Source organism: Pelodiscus sinensis, chromosome 7 (genome assembly GCF_049634645.1).
Source record: "Pelodiscus sinensis isolate JC-2024 chromosome 7, ASM4963464v1, whole genome shotgun sequence".
NCBI classification, from domain to species: Eukaryota; Metazoa; Chordata; order Testudines; family Trionychidae; genus Pelodiscus; species Pelodiscus sinensis.
This window is the reverse complement of record NC_134717.1, coordinates 4,788,251-4,812,719: the sequence shown is the minus strand read 5'-3', so window position 1 is coordinate 4,812,719 and position 24,469 is coordinate 4,788,251. Positions and strand designations below refer to the sequence as shown.

At 44.9% G+C, this 24,469-nt stretch overlaps 1 protein-coding gene across 1 annotated transcript in view; it reads left to right on the top strand.

Moving 5' to 3' along the window:
* CNTNAP5 (contactin associated protein family member 5) overlaps nt 1-24,469 on the top strand; it is a 461,788-nt gene that overhangs the window by 316,674 nt on the left and 120,645 nt on the right. Inside the window, exon 13 of the mRNA XM_075933060.1 lies at nt 3,552-3,752. Within this exon, the coding sequence (XP_075789175.1) occupies nt 3,552-3,752 (201 nt within the window). The remainder of the gene's footprint in view (nt 1-3,551; nt 3,753-24,469) is intronic.

Genomic DNA, 24,469 nt, shown 5'->3' with positions numbered 1-24,469 from the left:
ACACTTTATTACACTTCTTAAAGGGCAGTCTTGCCAGTAGATTGCACACTGATTCTATCACTATGATTTAGAAATTGACTAATGTTTCCAGTCCATCAGAATCTAATATCAGCCCGTTAGTTTGCTCCTGTGCTTGTGGGAATGGTTTTTGCATTTAGCTTGGGGTTTTCAAATTATAGAGGAATGGAAAGTGGTTTTCCCATCCCATGACTGTTTCCAATGGGTTTGGAAATGTTTTCCTGTTCCGTTTTTAGATAAAACTGAGAACTTCCAAGGTTTTCAGTGAGAAACGACGGCGATTTCTCACTTTCTCCTGAGAGCGCCAATATTCTAGTGCAGGGGTGGGCAATAATTTTTGATGGGAGGCCACTCCAAGATTTTGGAGAGTGGTCGAGGGCTGCATTCTTCCATGGTATTAATGGAGGACGTGCTGTGTCTGGGATGGAGGCTGGGTGCAGAAAGGCACTTGGGATAAGGGACTGGGGTTCAGGAGGGAGAACAGGGTCTGGGATGGAGTTTGGGTGAAGGAGGTAGTTGTGACCTATGGCTGGGAACTGGGGTGCAGGATTTTGAGATGTGACCTATGATAGGAGGGGATTGTGATCTCGGGCAGGAGATTGGGATGCCAGATCTGGGAGAGGGTATGGGTGCATGTAGAGAAGCATGCAGGAGTTGGGGGGCAGAGGGTGGGGTAAGGGAGGGCTGGGCTGGCAGAGGCAGCAGGTTATGGCCAGGAGATTTACCAGCCAGCAGCAAAAGCAGCCTGTCTGCTTGCTTGCAGAGCTAAAGGCTTGCAGAGCTTAAAATGTGTCTGCCTGCTCAGCCTTGTACTAGAGTTAGTAACTGAGCAGGAGGCTTGTGCTTCGTGGCTGCCTGTTATTCAAACAGGCAGCTCCTATTGGCCAGTTTTTGTCCAGAAACCAGCCAAAGGGATTGTGCTGGGGGTGGAAGCAGTGTCTAAATCTTCCCTCCTCCCCTCCAGACTCATAAAGAGAAAGTGCCCCACAGTCTCATTTTTGAGTGGTGTGCAGGGTTGTGGGGCAAGCAGGGGAGCCTGCCTGGAGCTCCCCATTGCCTCCATGGGCTGGATTCTTCTGCCCAGGCTTGTCCTAGTGATTAGGGCATCCACCTAGGCTGTAGGAAATTTTGGGTTCTAATCCTTGGACTGGGTATCCTTAACCATAAAGCAATTGGTTATTTTGGATTGTCTCCCTGCTTATTAAGAACATAAGAACGGCCGTGCTGGGTCAGACCAAAGGTCCTTCTAGCCCAGTACCCTGTCTGCCAACAATGGCCAGCACCAGGTGCCCCAGAGGGGGTGGACCGAAGACAATGATCAAGCGATTTGTCTCCTGCCATCCCTCTCCAGCCTCTGACAAACAGAGGCCAGAGACACCATTTCTATCCCCTGCCTAGTAGCCTTTTATGGACCTAAAATCCATGAAATTATCTAGCTTCTCTTTAAACTGTTATAGTCCTAGCCTTCACAGCCTCCTCTAGCAAGGAGTTCCACAGGTTGACTACACGCTGTGTGAAGAAGAACTTTCTTGTATTAGTTTTAAACCTGCTACCCATTAATTTCATTTGGCGTCCTCTAGTTCTTCTATTTAGGGAACTAATAAATAACTTTTCTTTATCCTCCCTCTCCACACCACTCATGATTTTATAGACCTCTATCATATCCCCCCAGTCTCCTCTTTTCTAAACTGAAAAGTCCCAGTTGCTTTAACCTCTCCTCATATGGGACCTGTTCCAAACCCCTAATCATTTTAGTTGCCCTTTTCTGAACCCTTTCCAAGGCCAAACCCTTTCCAAGGCCATCCTGAAATTGCAAGATCCTGGAAACCTTTCTCCAAGAAAGTTTTGTCAAAGCCAGAACATCCCTGGAAAGAATTTGTTTTGTTTACTTCATATTTTCTGGCAAGGATGTTTTTTTTGAAAAATTCCCAATTGGCTCGGTGTCTTGCAAATCTGTGTCCCCAGTGAAGTCAGCCGTGAAACTTCCATTGACTTCAGTAGCAGCAGAGTTAGGCCAGTGCGGAGAGGATTTCGAAAATCCCTCCCTTGTTAGTTTTGGGGCATGTGGAAGAAAAACAGAGGGACTTTGGCTGACATGGATTACTGCTTTGTGATGCAAAACTGATACATGATGAGGTCTTAGAGCGATGTGTTGCCTGCCTTACTTGTGAGCATCAGGATTAAGTTCTGTAAAGCTCTTGACTTTGCCATGATTCTTCCAGTTGTTCCCTGTGTTTCATATATTAAACATTACCCCAATATTTTGATCTTTAATGTTCTAATTCAGCCCCAAGGCTCTGAAAGTAGCATCCCTAATTCTCTCGGAATCTCTGAATTGAATTATAGATGTATAAACAAACTCACTCTCTCTCCTCATGGAACTGATCACAGCACTCCGAAAGAATGCACCAACTATTGATTGCCAGCTCTTAGACATCCAGCACTTGAAGGCCTTGTTTTAAGGCATTGGAAGGGTATTTTTCTTCTGGATTAAAATCATTTCTTGGAGTTGACTGGACTGGGATGGGGATGTTATCCCTAATGGCCTGAGCTGTGGTTGGTAACCAGAACCAAAGGTCACAGCTGGGGTCAGGAAGTGGAGCCCACTGCTACAAATAAATGGATTCCATGCCAGGGTGAAAATTTGCAATATTTACAAAGGATTAAAGCTGGCTCTTTTTTTTTTACAGTTTACTTTAGAACATATAGGCAAGCTGGATCATTCTCCCTACATAATAAAACAGGAGGAATCAGCTGCAAACGGGTAGTAGTATAAGTGTAGGCCTGAATTCTGCAACATTTATTGCAGAGTTTAGTATTCACTATCGTTAGTATCCCATTCACTTGAATTAGACAACAAGTACTCCTGCCTTGTGTAATGTATGAAGGCCGAGGTCCATAGATTGAATTTATTTAAGGCCAAACTCTATTTAACTTACGCTGAGAAATACTTCACTCTGCCGGTAGCACCACTGAATAAAATGGGATGCCTCAAAGAGGCCCTGATTGAGAAATGGACTTAATTAGGGCTGCAGTAAATAGGAAGAAATTCTGAGTTTTGAAGAGTAGAATGAGAGGTCAAATTTCTTTCACATGACCACAGTCAGAACAGAGCAACATGAATTTCATCTTGATTTTAACTTTCAGGTAGGATTTCTTTTTGTCTCAGATGGCTCCTGTGAGTTCATCAACAGACATGAATGTATTGTTGCAAAAGAACAGTTCTGCTTTCCAGTCCTGATCTGTTTGCAGCGGGGCTGAAAACAGCAGAAATGCAGCTGAATTAATCCAGCTACCTGGCAAAACAGCATCCGCAGGACTCAGGGCAGCTGATGTTTTATCTCTGGCTCAGCGGGCTCTGTAACATCAGCCCCACTGTGGTCTGTCCCTCGTTTTCGGTAGGCATAGCCGTGTGTGGTCCACACTTGTTTGAATGCTGCTCCTGTCTCTAATGGTGAAAAGCATCAGCCTTCAGCTACTCTTTGTTCCCTTTTTACTGTAACACCCCTTTCATTTTTTTTTTCATTTCACAGAAGATACGATCTGGACAGCAGTACAGCACAACAACACAGAGCTAACCAGAGCCCGAGGGGCGGGCCCTGAGAAACCATATGCCATGTTCTTTAACTATAGCAGCAACATGGACCAGATTGAAGCCATGATAAGCAGTGCGGAGTACTGTGAACAGGAGGTGGCTTACCACTGCAAAAAGTCACGTCTGCTGAACACCCCGAGTAAGTGCCGCAAACTGAAATCTTTCCTTGTTAGCTGTTATTGATTGCACAGCAGACATAGCCTGCAGAGCGACTGAAGCAAGAAATATGGTGCAGCGTCAGGCACTTCTGCCTTCACTCATAGGGATAGCATTGCATAGAGATTGACAGGAGGCAGAGGGCGAGACAATGGAATTCCATATTGCGTGTGCAGCGACACAAAAATAAAGAAGGGCCTGATGGTTTTCTTCTAGATTAAGGCATGCTTCTCTGTGATCATAGTGGCTTTATTTAACTGACTTTAAATGCAAATGATTAGATGTATTCAAAACAATGAGTAGTCTTGTGACAGCTTAGAGACTAAGGAAAATGTATAGACTCATGAGCTTTCACGGGTAAATCCCACTTCATCTGATGAATTGGAGTGGAAATAACAGAAATTAAGAGATGTATATGACAGCAGAAGTAATACCTGTCAATTATAGGATCTGTGTTAACAAGGCTAATTTTAAGTTGGCTGGCTGTGTCCCATACGTAGCTTTTCATATGGAAATGCGGATGTTCAAGGCAGGCAAAATTGGTTTTGTATTGGATGTATTGGATTGGATTTATTGTTTGCAAACAAACTATTTCAAATTCCTGGAGCACTCCGGGGAAAGGCTTCACCCCTCAGGAGTAAAGGCAACCTCCAACATTTTCCAGAAGCTGGGAATGGGTGATAGAGGGTGGATCACAGGATGATTCCCTGTTCTGTTCATTCCCTGTGGGGCACCTGGCATTGGCTACTATCAGACAACAGGATATTGGGTTAAATGGACATTTGATCTGACTCAGTATGGCTGTTCTTAGGTTCAAGCGTAAGGAACGTAATGACTCCCTGGTGCTTTTTGACAGCCCAGCACAGTTTCACAGACAAAACTAATTTCCTCTCCTGGTAGAAGGATCAGATCTTCTGGCCTGATATTAAGCGGTAGCAGGAAGACCAGCGGGAGGAAATACACACCTCTTTATCTGCTCTTGTAGCGCAAGTCTCTGATAAATACCCTGGGTAGTTTCCTACCTGTAGGCACCCTTTTAAATTCAGGTAGCTAGTTATCCAGGGGAGATGTACAGTGATAAGGGCAGCTGTCTGAATAATTGAAAATCCTCTTTTTGTTACTTGTTATACATGTGCTATCCGGGTGCTTTGATTATCAGACAAGCAGCTCTATAGACTTGTCAGTGAGTGAAAAGCTAATCCTACTGAAATGTCAACAAAGACTTAAAGGACTGTTGCATTGGGATTCTTTTCTGTCATGTTTCATGTATATAGCATAATGGCAAGAGTTCTCATGTACTGAAATGCCTGTCCCCCCCCGCCCCCCGGTTACCTGAAAGACAGAAAAAATGCCATGTGTCCACTGGACAAATAACTTGGTCCTTTGGTACATTTGAAACTGTGCATGGCATATGAAGAATTTCAACCAAAAAGGGGACCATTTAGACTATATAATGAAATATTAGTATTCAGCACCATGGACAGAGCATGGATGAAGAAACCCAGCACAGGAAGGAGATAAAAGAGAGGAGGAGAGAGGTCCTATTTTAGTGGTAGCATGGAGAGTAAGAGTGAAATATGACTTTGTTCATTACTACATCCTTCTGGTGATCTCTGGCTGTTTTATGTGATGCTGTTCCCCATGTATTATCAACACGCTGGCTACCGACCTTTTTTTAATGGATGCCTGGGTATCCCAGGATACATGAATGTGAGCTGACATATGCATATGCATATTTGGTGTACAGACACAATAGAGATCATGCTACTACAGTTACGGACCTAGTTCAAATCACATGATTTTTTCATAAACCTGAATATTAACAGTCATGCTCCAGGGCAGAACACTGCCACTAATTGAGAGGATTGGGAAGAAAAGTCCCTATAGAAGGATCATTGTACAGTTATCTGTGAAAGACTATGCTGCGCTTTTCCTTGAATCATACAGTGCTGGCCAGTATCAGGGAGAGGATACGCAGCAGCGGTCAGGTGCATGGCTGGCTGGCTCAGGTTGGCAGGAAGCCTCGGCACCGTGCTATGATTCTGTCGGTCACCCCCTTCCCAGGGACAGTATGTAGCAGTTTCATAACTCATCACCTGGTTCTCTCATTCAGGTTTGTTCAATGAACCAGAAAAACTGCACAGCCCTGGGAACTGAACCCAGAAGGGTGGATGTGGTTACTTTATTTTTCTTTTCTCCTCCCTGCTCCCCCGCCCCCCATTCTTGAATTACATTTGACGTTTGTCAGTCATGTGTCACTAGCCTCCGACAGTGAAATAAAACGTGTGAGCTCTTGAAATGACAAGGTTTCAGAGACAGCAGGTTCTCAGCTGTATATTAAATGGATTTAAGCAACACTCCAGGTTTTTTTTCCAAAACCTCGTATATCCAACTCTCCATGTTAGCTCGAATTGGCACTGGCATAAAAATGTTCCCCATGCTATTTATTAACTGATATACAAGTGAAAATAATGCCTGTGCATGCTGGATTTGAGACTCTTGGGGGATTTTCTCTGGTTTCTGTTTCAGTTGTGTGACACCGGGGAGGAACCTAACACCTCTCTGGCACAAAGGTGTTGTGAGGCTTAATTAAAGTTTATGAAACACTGTGAGCGCCTTGCCTCCAAGGCAATATATAAATGTAAACGTATCATTAACGGTATTCATAGAGTGGTGGCGTTTAGGGCCAGAAGGAATCATTAGATTAGTATGTCTGAACTCCTTCATATCACAGGCCATTAAATTTGACCTGGATACTCCTCTACTGAATACAAGAGCTTGAGTTTGAGAGCAGCCATGCCTTCCAGAAAGGCATTCAAGCTTGACAGTGTGGTGGTGGTTTTGTTATTAATCCCACTCTTGCAGAAGATCGGAGCCAATTTTGACTCTGCATTTCTTTTCTCTTCTTTTCTCTCTCTCTTTTTTCAGGACAGTTTACTTAGCATAGCACAAACTATGTCAGAGACACATAATCCATGGCCAATGTATCTAGCACTGTCATGTTTTAAAGATGCATATAGAGATTTCTATTTTTACTTCCCTTCATGACTTCCCTTGGCAGTGATGATACATGCTGCTACCTGTCAGCTCTCTGTAGCTCCTGCTTGGCAAAACATTAATCTAACACTCAGGCATTGGGCATGCTAGAAAAGCAAAGCTTACTCAGTTGCATTGAAACAAAGAGAGGTTTCTGTACTCCATGGAGTTGCTGCAGCATATAGCAAGGAATTTCTTTCTGCTGTCCCTGCTTCGTGTCCCTGCATATGTGGCCAGATCCTCAACTGGTCTACATTGGCTTCTCTGATTTATATCAGTTGATGTTTAGACCTATAATCCGTGCACAGCTGGTGTAAGAGCCAACTCCTCTCCAGCTGCTACTGCCTTATCAGTGTTCCCTCACCTGTGAAATGTCAGCTGCAACCGTTTCTACTTCTGTGCCACCAGCCTAGTTTTTAAGTAACCTGCAGACTTCAGAGTAGATAGGGATGAGCTGATTTTCATGGTATTGGATAGAATTAAAATTCCTATTTCTTGTCCACCAGTTGTTACAATCTAGAGGCCAGTTGTTATTGGAGGGTTCAGATCACAAAAACAAGCACCACGTTTTGTATATTTGGGCAACCTCCTTGCTAGTCAAAGCAAAATGGTGATGCTGGAGACTTAGTACCGTCTCACCCCGAAAAGCTACCCATCATGTCAGGGGTTGAGATTTACTAGACACCGGTGAATTGTGGGAGAAGATCACAGTTATTTCGATACTGTTACACCTCCCCCATGCTTTATGAAAACTGGCTTCTGAATATGAAGATGCTTTAAGCAGAATGTGGCATGTAACAGTTTAATATTACACTGCTGAATGTGTATATCCTAATGTTGTGCATGTATCCTTCTTGTCGGAGAAGATCCAAAATGGGTTTCAGCATCAGGTGGTCTGGTCATATGTCTTTCTAGAACCAATCACAGTTTGGGCTTTCAAGAAGAATAAACCTATTCGTGGGCCATTGACTTGATTACTGAGCATCAGTAATAGCCCTCATTAGAACATATAGAATTACTAGCAGACTTATCCAGACTTGCCTGGATCCCTCAGGGCCTTGGTGGGCCGGGGGAGGGGGCGAGCACAGGAGGCTGGGGGTCAGGGGCATGTTCTCTCTCTCCCCCAGCATACTCGGGGCCTGTTCTTTCCCACCCCTAAGGCCTCTCACTTAGCCCACCTAGGGCCTGTTCTCTTCCCACAGTTCCCCTGACCACCAGGGGCCTCATCAGCCCCCTTCAGTGGTGTGACCAAGAGCTGGGGGGAGGGTTTTGGGCACGGGGGGCTACTTACCCACGTGTGGGCTTCAAGATGGCAGAGCCCCAGCCCTGCTGGCCTCTCCCTTGGTGGTGCAGCTACCCCTCCTCCCCCCCCCCCATGGCCACTCTGTAGAATAGCTCTTCCATGAGGGCTCACTGCCCCCAGTGGCCACTCTCATATCACATCCCTCAGAAAGCCCCTTCCTTTGCATGTTATGAAAAACTGTCCATTCCTCCAAGATCTCTGGTTCTGCTGCCACAACCAAACCTTGGTCTTGCTTTCATTGGGGAGAAGAGGAAGCTGCCTATCAAATTTGGTGGCCCTCGCTCTTAGGCTGCGTCTAGACTGGCATGATTTTCCGCAAATGCTTTTAACGGAAAAGTTTTTCCGTTAAAAGCATTTGTGGAAAAGAGCGTCTAGATTGGCACGGACGCTTTTGCGCAAAAGCACTTTTTGCAGAAAAGCATCCGTGTCAATCTAGATGCGGTTTTGTGCAAGAAAGCCCCGATCGCCATTTTCGCCATCAGGGCATTTTTGCACAAAACAGTTTTTACCTGTCTACACTGGCCCTCTTGTGCAAAAGCATTTGCACAAGAGGGCTTTTCCCTGAGCGGGAACTCTGCCCTGCAGCCCCGCTGCTTCCAGGATTCTCCTGCTATCTGTGCAGGGGAGTAGAGGGAAGTGCTGAAAACAGGGTGTTCCTCTGCCCCCCATCTCTTCAGAGCAGGGTTCCTAGAGGGGGAGACACAATCAGCAGAGCTGCTCTAAGCTAAGGCTCCTGACTCAGAGGCGTGCACAGCAGGAGTGAGGGGAGACAACAGAGCAGGACAGATTTCCCTTAGACAAAGTGTTGCTTCTCTCCAAAACTTACCCACCACACACGCTCTGTGTCACTGTTTCACATAGCCAGTATGCCACACTGTCTCTGTGCCACACACACACAATCACTGCCATACACACTCTCCTGTCTCTGCCGCACACACCCAATCTGTGTCACAAAGTCTGTCTCTCACATACAAAGTTTCTTTCCTTCCTTCCTTCCTTCCTTCCTTCCTTCCTTCCTTCCTTCCTTCCTTCCTTCCTTCCTTCCTTCCATCCATATCCCTGCTCCTTCTGAGGGGGCCTGGAGCCAGCATGCAACTAAATACCAAAGTTTATGAAGTGCCTCCACCTCTGCAAAAATTATTGTTCACTCCTGGCTTAGGCTCATCCCTAGGTAAAGAAAAATATGTGGAGTACATCCATACCACCTTTTACAAATGGACTGTGTACCTCAAGTTAATTGGCAATCTGTTAACTGGGGGGTAAAGAAAGCTAGTGCTGGCATAGACTGTGGTGTTTGCCCCTCCAATAAGAGCATCTCCAAGTCCCGACAAACCAGTATTTCACCTTGACTTAACTATTCACTGATGTGGAAGGGGAATGCCCGACTTGAGCTCTGAGGGGAGTGTACTGATCAGAGGAGCATGTGGGGATTGAAAGTAATTCTGCAGATCCCAGATTTGACACTGGTTCAGCATTGAGACCCTGTGGCATGTCCCTGGCCTGCCTTCAACTTTTTCCACATCAAGTATGAGCATCCACTGTCATCTACAGGCAGTCCCCGGGTTACATGGATCCGACTTACATCGGATCCCTACTTACAAACGGGGTGAGGCAACCCCGCACTAGCTGCTTCCCCCCAGCAGACCAGGGAGACACGAAGCTCGAGCCCCCTCCCCCCCAGCAGACCAGGGAGACGCGAAGCTAGTGCCCCCCTCCCCCCCCCCCAGCAGACCAGGAAGACGCGGAGCGGTTTTTCTCAGCAGACACCTCAGCTTGAGAATAAAGGACTGAGGGAAGTGAGGTGTGGGAGAATAAAACTGAGCTCTGGAGAAATGTTTGGCTAGCATTTCCCCTACAATATGTACCAGTTCCAACTTACATACAAATTCAACTTAAGAACAAACCTACAGTCCCTATCTTGTACGTAACCCGGGGACTGCCTGTATTCAGCTGTTCCCCCATCCCACTCAGTACCCCTTCCTTGCATCTCCCATCTTTGTAGCCCATCCTAGAACACAAATTACATTCTGTCCCTTCTGACTGTGCCTGCCCAGCCTATCCCCAGCCCACTTTGGTTTTCCTCGGTATTGCACTGGATGTAATGTTCTCATTCAACTCCAGCATTGCTTTGGCTTCTTACCCACGCTCTAACTCTGAAGTAAGAATGACAGACTGGTTCCCACCAACTTTTAATCCACATGTAACCTGCCCTGATGTGGAAAGACAGACAACAAGCAAAAAATAATTTGTCTGCGTGCCTTTGCCCACTCTTATTCCTTCACCTTTCAAAGATAATTTCCATGTTATCATTCCCAGGGCCTTTCCCTTGCTATGATATTACCAAGAGGTAGTTTGTCGTTGTATATAACAGTGGCGCTCAGGGCAGCCTGCCCTTAAAGAATGACTCATCTTAGAGTGGCTGACGGATGTCAGGTGTAGATTGTGAGGTGTAATTATGCCTGGGTAATTAGAATCTTCTGCCTGGGAATGATTGACTGGGAGTCTGGATTATCCACCATCCCACCTTGTCTTTCCTCTGCAGGATGGCAGTGCTGACAGCCCCTTGCAAGCGTTACTCGAAATGAACCAAGCTATATTTGGAGCACCTGCAACACAGTTTGCAGCAGCAATGTAGCATGGAGGCTATCTGCCCACTTCCTTGCAAAGAAAGCTGGGGGGGGGGAGCCATTTAACTTATTAAAGTATGGGCAGATAATAAAATACATGAAATCTGATCACATCTAGACTAAGTGGCTTTGGTGGGGGGGGGCAGTTAATAATGGGCATTCAGGATGGTTGCCAGATGTGAAAAACTATTCCGAAACTCTTGTTTCTTAAGTACAAAGAGAGTAGATTTACTTGAGAGAAAGGGGGGCAGGTGAAGGGGATTCTGTCCCCACAACTCTCTCTATGTAGCTACTAAGTTCTCTGAAAGGTTTTGTGGATGTGAGCAGGGATTTTTTTTTAATGGGCGAAGAGAAGCAAACCCAGCCGCAGATCTTAACTTGCTCCCTTTAGAGTTTTTTATCTGCTTCCCTTTCTGCTTCCCTTTTACACTCCCCCTTGACTTCACATGATATAACATAATCACTTATAATGTTGTTGTGTGGGGACAGAACTTCGCACCCCTCATCTGAATTTTTCTAAAGTGCTATCCTGGCATGTGAAGGAAGTGAGTGAGTGTTTTGTTTTGCTTTTTCTGATCCCACTTGCCCAGTGTCATCATGAATCTATCAGAGGCCTGGGCAAAATATGGCCTGTGGGCCTGATGCAGCCCGCCAAGCCACCAGATCCGGCCCACGGACGCAGCGGGGAGCACCAGGCAGGCTCCCCAGCTTGCCCTCCACACCATGCAGAAACACAACTGCAGGGCTCAGTTTCTGTAAAACTGTAGGGGAGGGAGGAAGTTTTAGGAGCCGCCCCGCCCCCAGCACATTCTGGCAGACCCCAGCCAATGCGAGTTGCTTGTTGGAGTAACAGGCAGCCATGAACCACGCCCCTCTCCTGGGCTCAGTTATTCATGAAGCACACGGCCCAGCAAGCAGGCTGTCTGGGAAACATTTTAAGCTTTGCAGGCAGGCAGGCTGGTTTGGCAGCTGGCAAGTAAGTCTCTTGGCCACAGCCTGCTTCTGGCACCCCAGCCCTTTCCTGCCCCAACTCTCTGTGTCCCCCCACCACCCACTCAACATACCCAAACCCTCTGTCCCCCTCTTACACCCATACTCCTGTCCAGATCTGGTACTCCAATCTCCTGCCCCAGATCACAATCCCCTCCTACCCTAGGTCATATCCCAAAATCCTTCACTCCAGTCCCCTGTCCTAGATCCCAACCACCTCCTTCACCCAAACTCCCTCCCAGACTCCATTCTCCCTCCTGGACCCCAATCCCTTATCCAAACTCCCTTCTGCACCCAACTTCCATCCCAGACCCCGCACCTCCTCCATTAATATCATGAAAGAGTGCGGCCCTCGACCACTTTCCAAAACCTTGGAGTGGCCCCTTGTCAAAAATTATTGCCCAATCCTGATCTATCATAACTGGATAGGAAAAGGAATCCACATAACACCTTCTATAGAAGGATCTTGAGGGGTGGTGACCTACGTGTGCCTTAAGAAGGTCTTATTATGCCCATTTTCCTGATGGGGAAGTTGAGACAAAGAGTGATAAAGCTACTTGCTGAAGGTAACACATGGCAAAGCTAGAAGTGTCACAAAATGTCTGAGATTCTCCTCTTTTAGCTTTCAGCATTTTCTCTCTCTCTCTCAATCTTTCCCATTTCCTTTCCTCTCCGCCATTGTCTTTCCCTTTGCTCGCAACCTTCTTTGTCTTCCTCTCGCTTCCATTGGGCCTCTCCTCTGAGAGTCTGGTCTTCCCCATCCAGTCCAATCCCTCCCTTGAATGTTCCCGCCTTGGGTCCTCTCTCCGTTGGTGTGCCAAGCCTACCGCATGTCTCTCCATCAGCCTCCTGAGTCTTCTGCTTATATGCGTGCCTTCCCGCTCTAGGGTTGGGGCATGGCTGCTGCGGTCAGGAAGTCCTGGAGCCTGCTCTGTGGTCCATGAGGCTCAGGAATCAGTGATGCCATTCTCAACCGATGGACTCTTCCCTCTGCCTGCCCCATTGTGCTGCAAGGAGAGGTACAGTGGGGGAGTCCGGGGAGGGGGGGGGACAGTGCAGAGATGGGCATTTGAAAGAACCCTGGCTCAGCAGTGCCAACCTTAGACACGTACTGTATGGACACATTCCGCCATCCGAAGTACTGGAGAGCTTTGGCGCTGAAACTCTCTCACCTTAAAAGACCACAGAAGGCTACTGTGTGAGAAAACGGTGGGGAAAGGATGGTGGTGGAGAACCTGGCTTCTCCGGCACAACTGTCCCTGGGCACTGACCACAAATGAAATGAGCGACATACTCCAGTCGAGCCAGAGATGAGGTGGGAAAGGCTGGGGGCAGCGTGATGAAGTCGAGGAATGATCCGAAATGTGAATGTGCAGCACCTAGACAAATTCTTCACTGTGGCCTCATGTGATGCCCCCTGCCAATAGCCTGTGCCCCTGGGGAAGCTAGTCGAGATAAGTGTCAATGCCGGGTCTTGGTTTCAGATTTGGAGTGATGCCCTCTGATGATGAGACTAACCTCTTGGTCCCAGGAGACGAGGAAGTGTAGGGGAAAGCTTGTCTTTTTCCAGCTTAGGAGTGGCAGCTGGGATGAGTGGCAGGGCCATGTAGATTCTCTCTCCTGCTGTGTGGTGCTGTGCAGCTATGATCCCATGATTAAAATATCGGCAAGGCACTGTCATGTGCTTTAGCTCTAGACCTACTTGGTATCCAAATGCTACTTGGAACAGTGGCTAACAGGCTGGTGAGGGAGAGCTGTGAGAGAGAGACGTGTAGCAGGATGTGCCGTTTTGCTCCCTAAACAGGACTTTGACGTCAGAGTCCATAGCAAATGTGTGTCTTTTTTTTTTTCCTGGACAGTATTTTCAACTGGAAGTGCTCTCATTGTTTTGTTTATGGGAGTCGGAGAGAAAATTTACCCAGAAAATAAATGTATAAGATTCCCTATGGTGAATAAATTCTGAGAGTTTTGCAGTACTTGGAAAGCATCTTCTCTAATGTGCGAACAGCTTGGTCCAAAAACAGTGAGCTGCAGAAGAAGGCCAATTTCAGAGAGCATGTACACATTAGGAGATTATTTTGAAATAATAACTCCTGAAATAACAAAATAGTGTGTCCCCACTACGGGGGAACCTCGAAATTCGTCCAAGGCAGGCTCTATTAACCCTGGTGTACACTAGGGAGTTACTTTGCAATACCCCCCCTCCTTATTTTGAAATAATAAGCAGATCCTCCACTCTATTAACCCCATTGTTTCGAAATAACATGTTGGTTCTTTTGAAATCTCTACTCCTTCTTTCCTTAGGGAATAATGCTTCTTTCAAAGTAGCTATTTCAAAACTGAAGTCGTGTGGATACTCCTCTGCTGCTATTTCAAAATAACTGCTCCCCAGAGTCATTTGAAGTAATTATTCCCTAGTGCTTCTTGGGGCTCTAAGTCAAGATAGTATCCACAATAATAGAACAAATTGCCTTGGACTGATTTTGCAGCTCCCCCATAGCAGGGACATGCTATTTCAATTTTATTTCGAATTTAGTTATTTTGAAATAATTTCCTAGTGTAGACATGCCCATAGAGAGGTACACACTGGCTCCAGAGAGCTCTAGCTTGGGAGTTGGGAAGACTGGGGTTCAAATCCCTGATCTGCCGCAGACTTCCGTTGCGAGCTTGGACCATGTTACATCTCTCTGTGGCTCAGTTTCCCATCTGAGACATGCGGGCATTGGCACTGCTCTCTCCCATAGAGGTGTTATGTGGATAATTTCCTTAAGTGGTTGGCTACAATAGGAAGTGAGGCAGCACAGTGGCGGTGTGTCTAGACTACATGGCTCCGTTGATGGAGCCATGTAGTCTAGACACACCCTAAGACAACAATCCCTTGTGTTTTCTCTGGATAGGATGCTGGAAGGCATATGCTAGGCTTGTCTAGTCTGCCTCTAGGGGCTTGTTCCGAAAGACCTTCTGGCCCTGTGTATCTCGTGTGTCATGCCTCCCATCCCTCTTGCTTTGCTACCAACCCTGTGTGATGGGTGGGATGGAGCAGCCCACTACAGCACAGCAACAAAGGAACCAAAAATACAGCAATCTGTACAGTCAAAGGGAAACCTTTATCCCATGAAAATGTAGGTGCGGTAAAGATTGTGCAAATGTGCCAGGCACTAAGCCTGTCTTCACTCCAGTCCTTCCTAATAATCCAGCTCTTCTGTGAAACCCAAGAATGTAATCAATTAAAGTGACTAGATATGTGGGGGTGGAGAGATTTTTTTAAATATCATGGACTCCTTCCTTTTAATTTCCGAAAGCATTAGCTGGCCTATCGTTGTCTTATGAAGCAGAGCTGGTTCTTGAGAGCTGAAATGTCATGTAGCTCCAACACTTTGTTGGGGATGAACACATAACTAGAAAGAAACTACAGATCCATTGCTAATTTATAGACATGCATAATGAGTTAAGGGAGCTACCTGTCCAGCCCTCAGAAACAAATACTCCTGCCTTAGCAGGAAAATATCTCCCCTTCCTCAAGACCTGCAACAGGGATGGGTAACCACAAGCTGCACCCATTTGGCTGATGTATGGAGCAATTCTATGCTGAACCAATTTTAAGGCCAAAAAGGACCATCAAGATTAACTAGTATGAGCTTCTGTGCATCGCAGGCTAGAGACCCTCACCATCCACTCCAGTGATAGACCTGCAACCTCTGGCTGATGTAAAGAATTCAAGTTACGGAGAAACCACCACCCATCACACACACTCCACATCTGAATTTGGCCTGTGGTGTTGGTACAACTTGCCCCCTGGGGTGTCTGGAAGAAGGTGTACATCACATGATTTCTAGATTTGGCTGACATAGCCAGAGAACTTTCTGTCAGCATCTGCACAGCAGCCATGCTGATGGCTGCTGGGCTTGTGTCATCAAGTCTGACTGAAAAGAAATACAGCGATGATCATTTGCATTCTGCATACTCTGAAGATGGCAAAACAATTAGAGTTAATGAATGTAATATCGCATCATCTCTGTGAGATGAGTAAATTTAATCCTCCTTTGAGGTGGGGAAACTAAGGCCAGGTCTACATTCGATCGGGCAGCTTGGCTCAGGGTATACAACTCCTGCTACGCAGAGTACGTAGAGCTTGACAGCATCCCGACAGCAGGAGACCTATGGGTGTAAACGCTACCATTGGCTTCCCTTACTCCTCACAAGAGCATGAGTATTGGCCACAAGTGGAGGGTGCCCTCCGAGTTCGATTTAGTGGGTCTTAACTAGACTTGCTAAATGGAACTCTGGAAGATTGATCATGGAAATGTCAACCTTGCATGGAGTGAAGACATGGCCTAAGGCACAGACAGCATAAGGTGGTTGGCCAAGGTCATACAGTAAGCCAAGGGAATCAAATCCACAAGTCCTGATACATGCTGTAAGGATAAGGAAAGCACAAAATACCATTTTTTCCACCAACATGTCTGTTTCTTTATTTTTACTATTTCAGAAAGAATGAGCTCAGCGAAAGTGCTGTCTAATGATTTGGGGGTGGGGACTTCTAAGTATTTTCCTTTCAGAAAACATCTAAAAAAAGCAATAGGCTTTTTTTCTCAATTGATTTTTGGGATGAGCTGATTGAGGCCTGCAAGGGAGCTGGAAAGACTCTGGCAAGCTGAAAGAAAACAAGCTTTAAATGTTTCCATGACGAGGTATTTCTCATATCCATCAGTCCAGGCAGAATGAGGAGGAGGCGGAAAAAGCATTTCGGCTCATGTCCATTCCAGACTTCTTTCATCCAAGGAAGACTCATACCTTGGATGGAGAGAGATTCAGCTAAAGGGGAGGGGATCATTCCACTATGACACAACCCATTCCACAGAGAAGCAGCATCACTCTTCCCTAATTTTCCTGTCACAAATGGAGATCAGAGGTCCCCAGAAGTAGGCATCCAAGGCCTGGCACTTTCCTGTGTTTCTTGAAATGCATAGATCAGTATTCACATTAGTCATTTACAAATGTTAACAAGTTAATCTATGCAGTGCCCTGGTGAGAGTATCTGAAGCAAAGAGTGTACTTTCAAAAGCATTCATTTTGATTCCCCGGAGAGCAGAGTTAGATCAACCCTGAGTGCCTTTGATGTCCTGCCAAGTTCACACAGCGAACCAGCAGCAAGGCCGGGAAAAAAAACACCTGTTCTCCCAGATGTGTGTCTAAGCATGGACCCTGTTTGCTTTATACCTTGGCCCAGCAGCTTGGTCCAAAGGTAATTGGGTTTGTATAACGGTGATGTATAAGAATCATGAAAACCCATTTCCATAGTTCTACACCCTCTTGCCACTTCAAGGAAATGAACAAAACGTGTCTGTACATGTTAGTTTAGGAAAGAGAAGACTGAGAGGGGGATGATAGCGGTTTTCAAGTATCTAAAAAGGGTGTTACAAAGAGGAGGGAGAAAAATTGTTCTCCTTGGCCTCTGAGGATAGAACAAGAAGCAATGGGCTTAAACTGCTGCAAGGGAGGTTTAGGTTGGACATATGGAAAAACTTCCTGTTGGGGCCGTTAAACACTGGAATGAATTGCCTATGGAGATTGTAGAATCTCCATCACTGGAGATATTTAGGAGCAAGCCCTTAGAATGGGGAGAGTTAGACATAAAGATGGTTTTGGTAACTGTAACAAAGAATTAAAAACTCTACCTTTTAGAGTTATGAATAACCCAACTGTTCTGGACCGTGAGACAGAGGAGAAAGAAGACACTACGCTAATCTAGGTTAATAACATCAGAGAACAACCACAGCGACAGTATTATTCTAGGAAGGGTCATTTCTATGGTGATACAATAATATATTTTTAAAGTTAGCATTTAAAATGAGAATGTCCTGCATTTTGACAGGCTCAAGGAACACTGCCTAGCATCAGTGGGTGTTATAACGTCTATGTTTATGGTTCAGGATCCATCCTGGGGCTTTTCTCTCGAAGATGACTTCAGTGGCGAAGGCACAAGGTCTAAGGGTGAATGGAATTCGGCCCATTCTAACCTTGGCTTCTCTACTGAGAATAATGAAGAGGTTGCTCGTTCCCGAGGTAGCTTTACTCACAATGGGCTGAAACATACCCATCTGTTCAGATCATGGGTCAAGCCTTTTCTTTTTTTTCGGATATTCAGGATATTCTGCCATCGTTTATTTTTTGATAAAACGGGATCCAGAGGACTTTTTTAAAGCCCTCAATGCCTATAGGTCCTAATCTAAAGCCTACTGAAATCAACCGTGGTCTTTTCGTTGACTTTTAGAGGCATTGGATTGGGTCCATAGATCATCAGAGATGTTTAGGCACCTAATTTGAGGGGGTTGAGTGGAGAGGGGGCTGGAACCCTGACAGCTTCCACATCCTGGGGGAGTCCTCTAGTCACTGTGCTAAAGGCTATAAGGGAGGCCTTCTCCTCTTCCTTCTTTCCCTCCCACCTTGCATTATTTTAGGCAGAGTAACACACGTGCTTGCCACCCTTTTGGCAAGTAATTGCTTAGGTGCCTTTACTCCAGCAGACGGTTCATTGTTACGGTCCCAAGCAGAGCTAGGCTCCCTGCTTAGCATGGTGGCTTTTGTGGATAATGTTCTTAGCTACCTGCCGCTCACTGTACCTTGTATGGGGAACCTAGGCACCTAAACTGGGATTTGTGGGTCCAGGGGGTGGGAAGACACCTAAATTGCAGCAACTAACTCTCTTTTAGATTGTTTGACCCCAAATACACTTCTCAGATTTGATATCTTGCTGCTAGTTTTGCAGGATTTGCTTTCTACTAAAGGCTTGTCTGTTTTACTCTCCCCTTCTGTGTTTAATTTCTCACTCTCATTTCCCCTAAACCTCTGGTTTACCTAGAGGTTAAAAATTATGCATTCAATTTACAGGCACTAGCAATTGTACTACATTAACATTAATAGTGCATGAAAAGTGCTCCCGGTGGCTTTGTCTGCAGTCAATAGCCCTTCTCCATTCTTCCTATTCAGGCTGTGGTACTTAATGAGACCATAATGTTGGCAGTGGCACTTGTGTTGATGGAATGAGGGAGGTAAAAATGGTTTCTGGTTGTCCTTTTTCTCAATTTTCCATTACTATACCTAATGCAGCCATGACAAGTTTGTTTTACTGATGAATCCAGACCTATGGTAGGATGAATGCTGAAATGAGGCGAGATCAGAGGAGCTGTTCTGAAGAAGGAATGGCAGAGAATAGATTGATAAGAGGAATATATGTAAAGAAGGAATATATGTTCAGGAGTATTTTAAATGTGAGCTTTTCTTTTAGCCTCTGATTCAAATGTTCATTACAATAGAGAGGGAAAGAGACGAGTCCGTGAAAGACCAAAGCAGTGGGTTGATGAGGACTGATTGTCCTTTCTTAGCCTACTTGCTAGGCAAAGGCTTCTGGGTAGGTTGTCAAGATGAAGGGTTAGCAGAGACCTCCATTTGGTTTCGACATGTTGGTAAAAACGTGATGCTCTTAAGGAAAGGCACCCAACTTTTGCTTGCCAAGAGCATAAGGACCATTCCTTCTTTGAGAGACCCTCATCATAAATAAAATGGAGTTGTCTTCTTTTAAGATCAAGATGCACCAGGGGATGGCAGGATGCATTGACTTCTCATTTTGTCAGGTGCATTTGGTCTGCTCGTCTCTGCTTTAAGAAAAATCTATCTTCTCTGTCAGCTTTACCTCTTTGTTGTCCATAGCTGAACTTGCCAGCAGCTCTTGCCAATAGGCATTATTGTCTTGCAGACTATTTGCAAATCTTCACTAAGCAAGGCTATCGAAAGCAATGCTTTGATTTCTAGGTCATGCAACTCACGCTGAAAGCTTAAATCCTGGATTCAGGCAATAGAATTCAGTGTTGCATTCTGATTACTTCCTCTCCAACACAAGTTAGGGACTCTAGTCAAACTGTACATCATTAGATGATTGTGCTAAATAGACCAGAATTTTGAGTGACTAATTGTCTCTTATTGGCTGAGTAATCATCTTATCTATGACTATTTCTTCTAGAGAAAGGCACAGTCTTCCAAAATGCCATCCTGCACAATTATTTTCATTTCTCTACAAGGTTCAGGGACTAGTCTAAATATACTGTGCCGAAGAGTGTAATGTTTTCAAAGGGTGAAATTTATGTTCCACAAAACACACCATTCCCAAAGCTGAGAGAGAAATGAACAAAGCAAAACAGATCATTAGAGCCATTGTCACACTGTAATAACTGGGTGGTGAAGTAAAAGCAGAAACTAATGGGTAAACATAACCACATAACAGCCTCATAAGCATACAATGTGTACTATATAGTTGTGTTTGCTCTAATGAAGCCAGTGAAATATTATAAAGTACAATTTAGGAGGTAAAACAATTGCAGATAATCTTGCTTGAAAGATATTGGCCTCAGATAGTTTGTATTTGTAGAAGGGAAGATAATGTAGCTAAGCCCCTCGGGAAAGCCTGTGTTCATGACAAGAGTCGATAACTTGTACCTTAAAAGGACATTTTCTTGAGGGAAAAATAGACTTGAATGGATATTTCCAGAAGGTTATTCCAGGACAAACTTAATGTTCATTTTGACCCCTTTCACAGCCCTTTTGATTCATTAGCCACACGTGTGCAGGATGGAAATCCCTCTCCCTCTAAAAGTTCCTGGGAAGTGAAAGTCTTTTGAATCTTCATACAGATGTTTGCCTGTGATGGAAATGTTCACTCTCCTGTTTTGAAATCCTTTTGCACCACTACTGCTTATAATAATCGACTCGGAGAGCAGGAATAATGCATTGTGACTTAAGCAACCATTCACATAGTATATAGTCAAAGCATGTTTCCAAACTGTTAGCAGGCAGCATTACATTAGTCCAGAATGGCTTAAAAACTTTGAATAACTAACACATTTATTACAATCAAAGTCTGTTCTTGGATAACAGAAAAAGGGCTAAATTCGCCCAACAGTTTACTACTGAAAGGCATATTGATACTACACAGATGAGCATGGCATAAAATTCTGTATAGTATAGTAACTTAGTAACATGTGAATGATTTACCTAACACTATCTCAGAGGGGTAGCCATGTTAGACTGGAAATTAGTAGTCTTGTGACACCTTTAAGTCTCTCTCTCTCTCGTATACATTAGATATATATGTAAAAGTAGTATCATGGGCTTTCATGGGCAAAACCCACTTACTCAGATGCTCTCGAGTGACACACAGAAACACAGAGGGGAACATGGTAACCTCCCTGGGACCTCACTTGTGGATTTAAAAGTAGCCATTCTTTTACAAAAGAATTTCACAAGCCAACTAGAGAGCGAGAGGGCAGGAACTGACCTTCATATGCAAGTTTAACACCGTTTCCATGGCCTGAACAAAGACCCGAAGTGGGTGGGCCATTATAAAACAAGCTTTCTGTTCTGTCAACCCCCCACTGACATTAAAAGTGAAGTATGGGGTACTTCCAGCCCACTCAATTAGCCTCATTAGCACCAGCATTACAATTGACAGGTACTTTCTCTCCCCTTCTTTTTCTGTCATAAATTGTGAGTCACCACCATCCCAGCCCCCCCCCCCTTTTTTTTTCTCTATTTGAGCTCATCTGATGGGTTTTACCCATGAAAGCTCATGATAATTCTCTAAGGTGCCTTAGGACCACTTGTTATCACCTACTGAGGATCAAATTGACCTCCAGCATGAGGGACATCCACTGGATTCTCTGTCACTATGCTCACTTATGTCCATAGTGAATCTGAGCCTTCATACACTCTGCAGGATTTGGTCCTTAGTTACTGAATGTTTTTTTTTTCAAATTCTGTTCTATTGAAAAATAAATGCTGAACCTTGGTTACTATTACAAATCCCATGTGGTGGAAAGCAGAGGTAGCAATATTACCCTGAAGCAGAGACCATGCAGCATCTAAAGACAGCAGGAATGTTATAATCGGAATGCCGATTGCAAGTTCTCTAGCATGGCAGAAGAATATTTTGCACAAGTCAAGGGACAGAGGATGGCTGCAAAACCTAGCGCCATCTATCAGCTTGAGTGGGCCCAGGATAAATTAGAACAGCCAACTTCCTACTTGGAAAGGGATTGATAAAGGAGCTTCTACAATATCTTTGTGCTACGCAAGGATTTCATTTTGCATGGGCAACGTCAATGGTTGTCTAAGTTCAATTTAGCACTTTACCCTATCGGGCAGGGAGGGGGGCAAAGCACCTGGAATACAGGACAGAATCAAGCTTTTAATCTGTATTATTTCTTTCTTTCCTTCTTTCTCATCTGAGAAAGTGAGTTGAAACTTATGCTCTGATATGCCAATAAATGTGTTAGTCTTTAAAATGTCATCGGACTCCTTGTTGGTTTTGCTGAACCAGACTAACACGGCTTCCTCCTTGAAACCAGGTTTCTAATTGCTTAAACTTAAAGGCATAGGAATGGAAGGGATCTCGAGACCTTGGCATTCGTAGCAGGACTAAGCAGTATCTATTATTTTCAAACCTACTCTGTGCAATCTCCAATAAAGGAGATCCCACAACCTCCCTGGGCAATTTGTTCCAGTGCTTAACCACCCTGATAGTTAAGAAGTTTTTCCTAACGTCCAACCAAAACCTCCCTTGCTGTCATTTAGGTCCGTTGCTTCTTGTCCAAGCCTCAGAGGTTAAAGAGAATAATTTTTCTCCCTCCTCCTTGTAACAACCTTTTATGTGCTTGAATATTTTCAGCATGTCTCTCCCTCAATCTTCTGTTCTCCAAACTAAACAAATCCTTTTTATTCATTAATATTCACACGATCAAGGTGTCCCCTTCTGTCACATGAGAAAGAGTAACATAATATTACCTCGCATGACTGCATCGTTCTTGAGAATATGCAGGGGTGCAGCTGATCTTCATAAATGCTTACAGGTGGAAATTGCAGAATTGGCATATAAGGATGTAATAACCAGGTCCAATCTGCAGGTATATTTGCATACCAGATAATTAGCCAACTAAACTGTTTGCTCCCACAAAATTGCAACACAATCAAGATGGAGAACGTATAAGTTGGTCTCGCAAATTTGACCCAGTCAATGCTTTCATGTAATTTCATTTGGGTCTGATAACTTTGTACCTGCATTTTTCAAAAAAGCGGCTTCTTTAGCTTGTTGCATGCCACGTAGCATTGAAATGTTACTCTAGCAGATGTCACCCATTGCAAAACAGTGAAAACTGGGATGCTCTGAAAGTAGAATTAGGTGACTAGTTGAGCAATAATATAGTGCCTAACCTAATGAAAAGTCATTACCTTTAAATAATGGACCACATCACAGATTTAATTAACCCAAGGCAAGGTAGAGGGTGTTTCATAGAGACAAGGTCAATTACCTTATCCAGAAGAGCCTGTTTGAAATATATTATGAATAATTCACAAGCGCAGAAATGAGATCTGTAAAAGTGTCCCGGCTATAATGTTGGTGAAAGCATTCAGATTCATTTTTCATGTGTTTAAGATAATAGCCAAAGGGCAATTATTGCAGCTTAACAGCAACACTAATGAGGTGATGAGACATGCCAGGTGGATAGTCAAAATGACATTAACGTGGGTTACATAGGAAAGCATGGTCCTCCATACCAGTCTCATACAAGAGTGCAATGCACTGATTTTGCCCTTATTTTGACAGTTTTCCCTCTTGCCAAATCTCCCTTCCAAAAAATCCCCAAAGGCCGTTGGTTATTCTTTGTCCTGTTGATATCAATCTCTGTCCTTCAGGAAACTTGCTATATACAGTAAAATGCTCTAGCTAGACCGAACCCACTCTGATTTCTCATTGTTGAGCATTTCAGCCTTTTGGGAAGCTGTTGCAGAATTCACCATGCAAACAGAGAGAACTCCTGCTCTGGACCTTTGATATCCACGTTGATAGGGAAACAAAGGGAGCGCAGCAGGTGAGAAGCAAGTCCAGAAACAGAGCCAAGGTATCCCGACCCGCGCTTTAAAACTGTAGCCATTGGGCTGCACTAACTCAGTCAGGTAGGCTCACGTTCTCTCCTGCCTTGCCTCTAGTGTAGACATTTACACCCGGGCAAAGAGGGAGCAAACTGCTTCCTGAGCCGATACTTCTGTCTGGCAACCGCTTCGCACCCGCGTTGTGTAAGCAGCAAGGCTGACCTTAGAATGTATGGGGTCCTATGCAGTGCTATGAAACTGATGCCTCTGTGCCCAATGGCAACCCAGGGATTTTTTTGGGGGGGATGGACGATTTCAGCAGCACACTAATGAAATATTTTTCAAGCACATTTTAAACTAAGACCCTCTAGACCAGTGGTCACCAACCAGTCAATCGGGATCGACTGGTAGATCTTGGAGCGTCTGACAGGGTGATCCTGACTGGTTTGGCCAAGAGGCTATCAAGAGCCAGCGCTTCAGCTGTGCATCTCCTGCCCTTTGCCTTGGAGCTGCCCCTCCCCGGGTGCTTCCTGCTTGCCACATTTCATGAAAGATGTGGAGAAATTGGAAAGGGTACAGAGAAGAGCGACAAGAATGATTAAAGGTCTAGAGAACATGACCTATGAAGCCAGGCTTCGTGAACTGGGCTTGTTTAGTTTGGAAAAAAGAAGATTAAGGGGGGACATGATAGCGGTTTTCAAATATCTAAAAGGGTGTCACAAGGAGGAAGGAGAAAATTTGTTCCTCTTGGTTTCTGAGGACAGGACAAGGAGTAATGGGCTTAAAGTGCAGCAGGGGAGGTTTAGATTGGACATTAGGAAA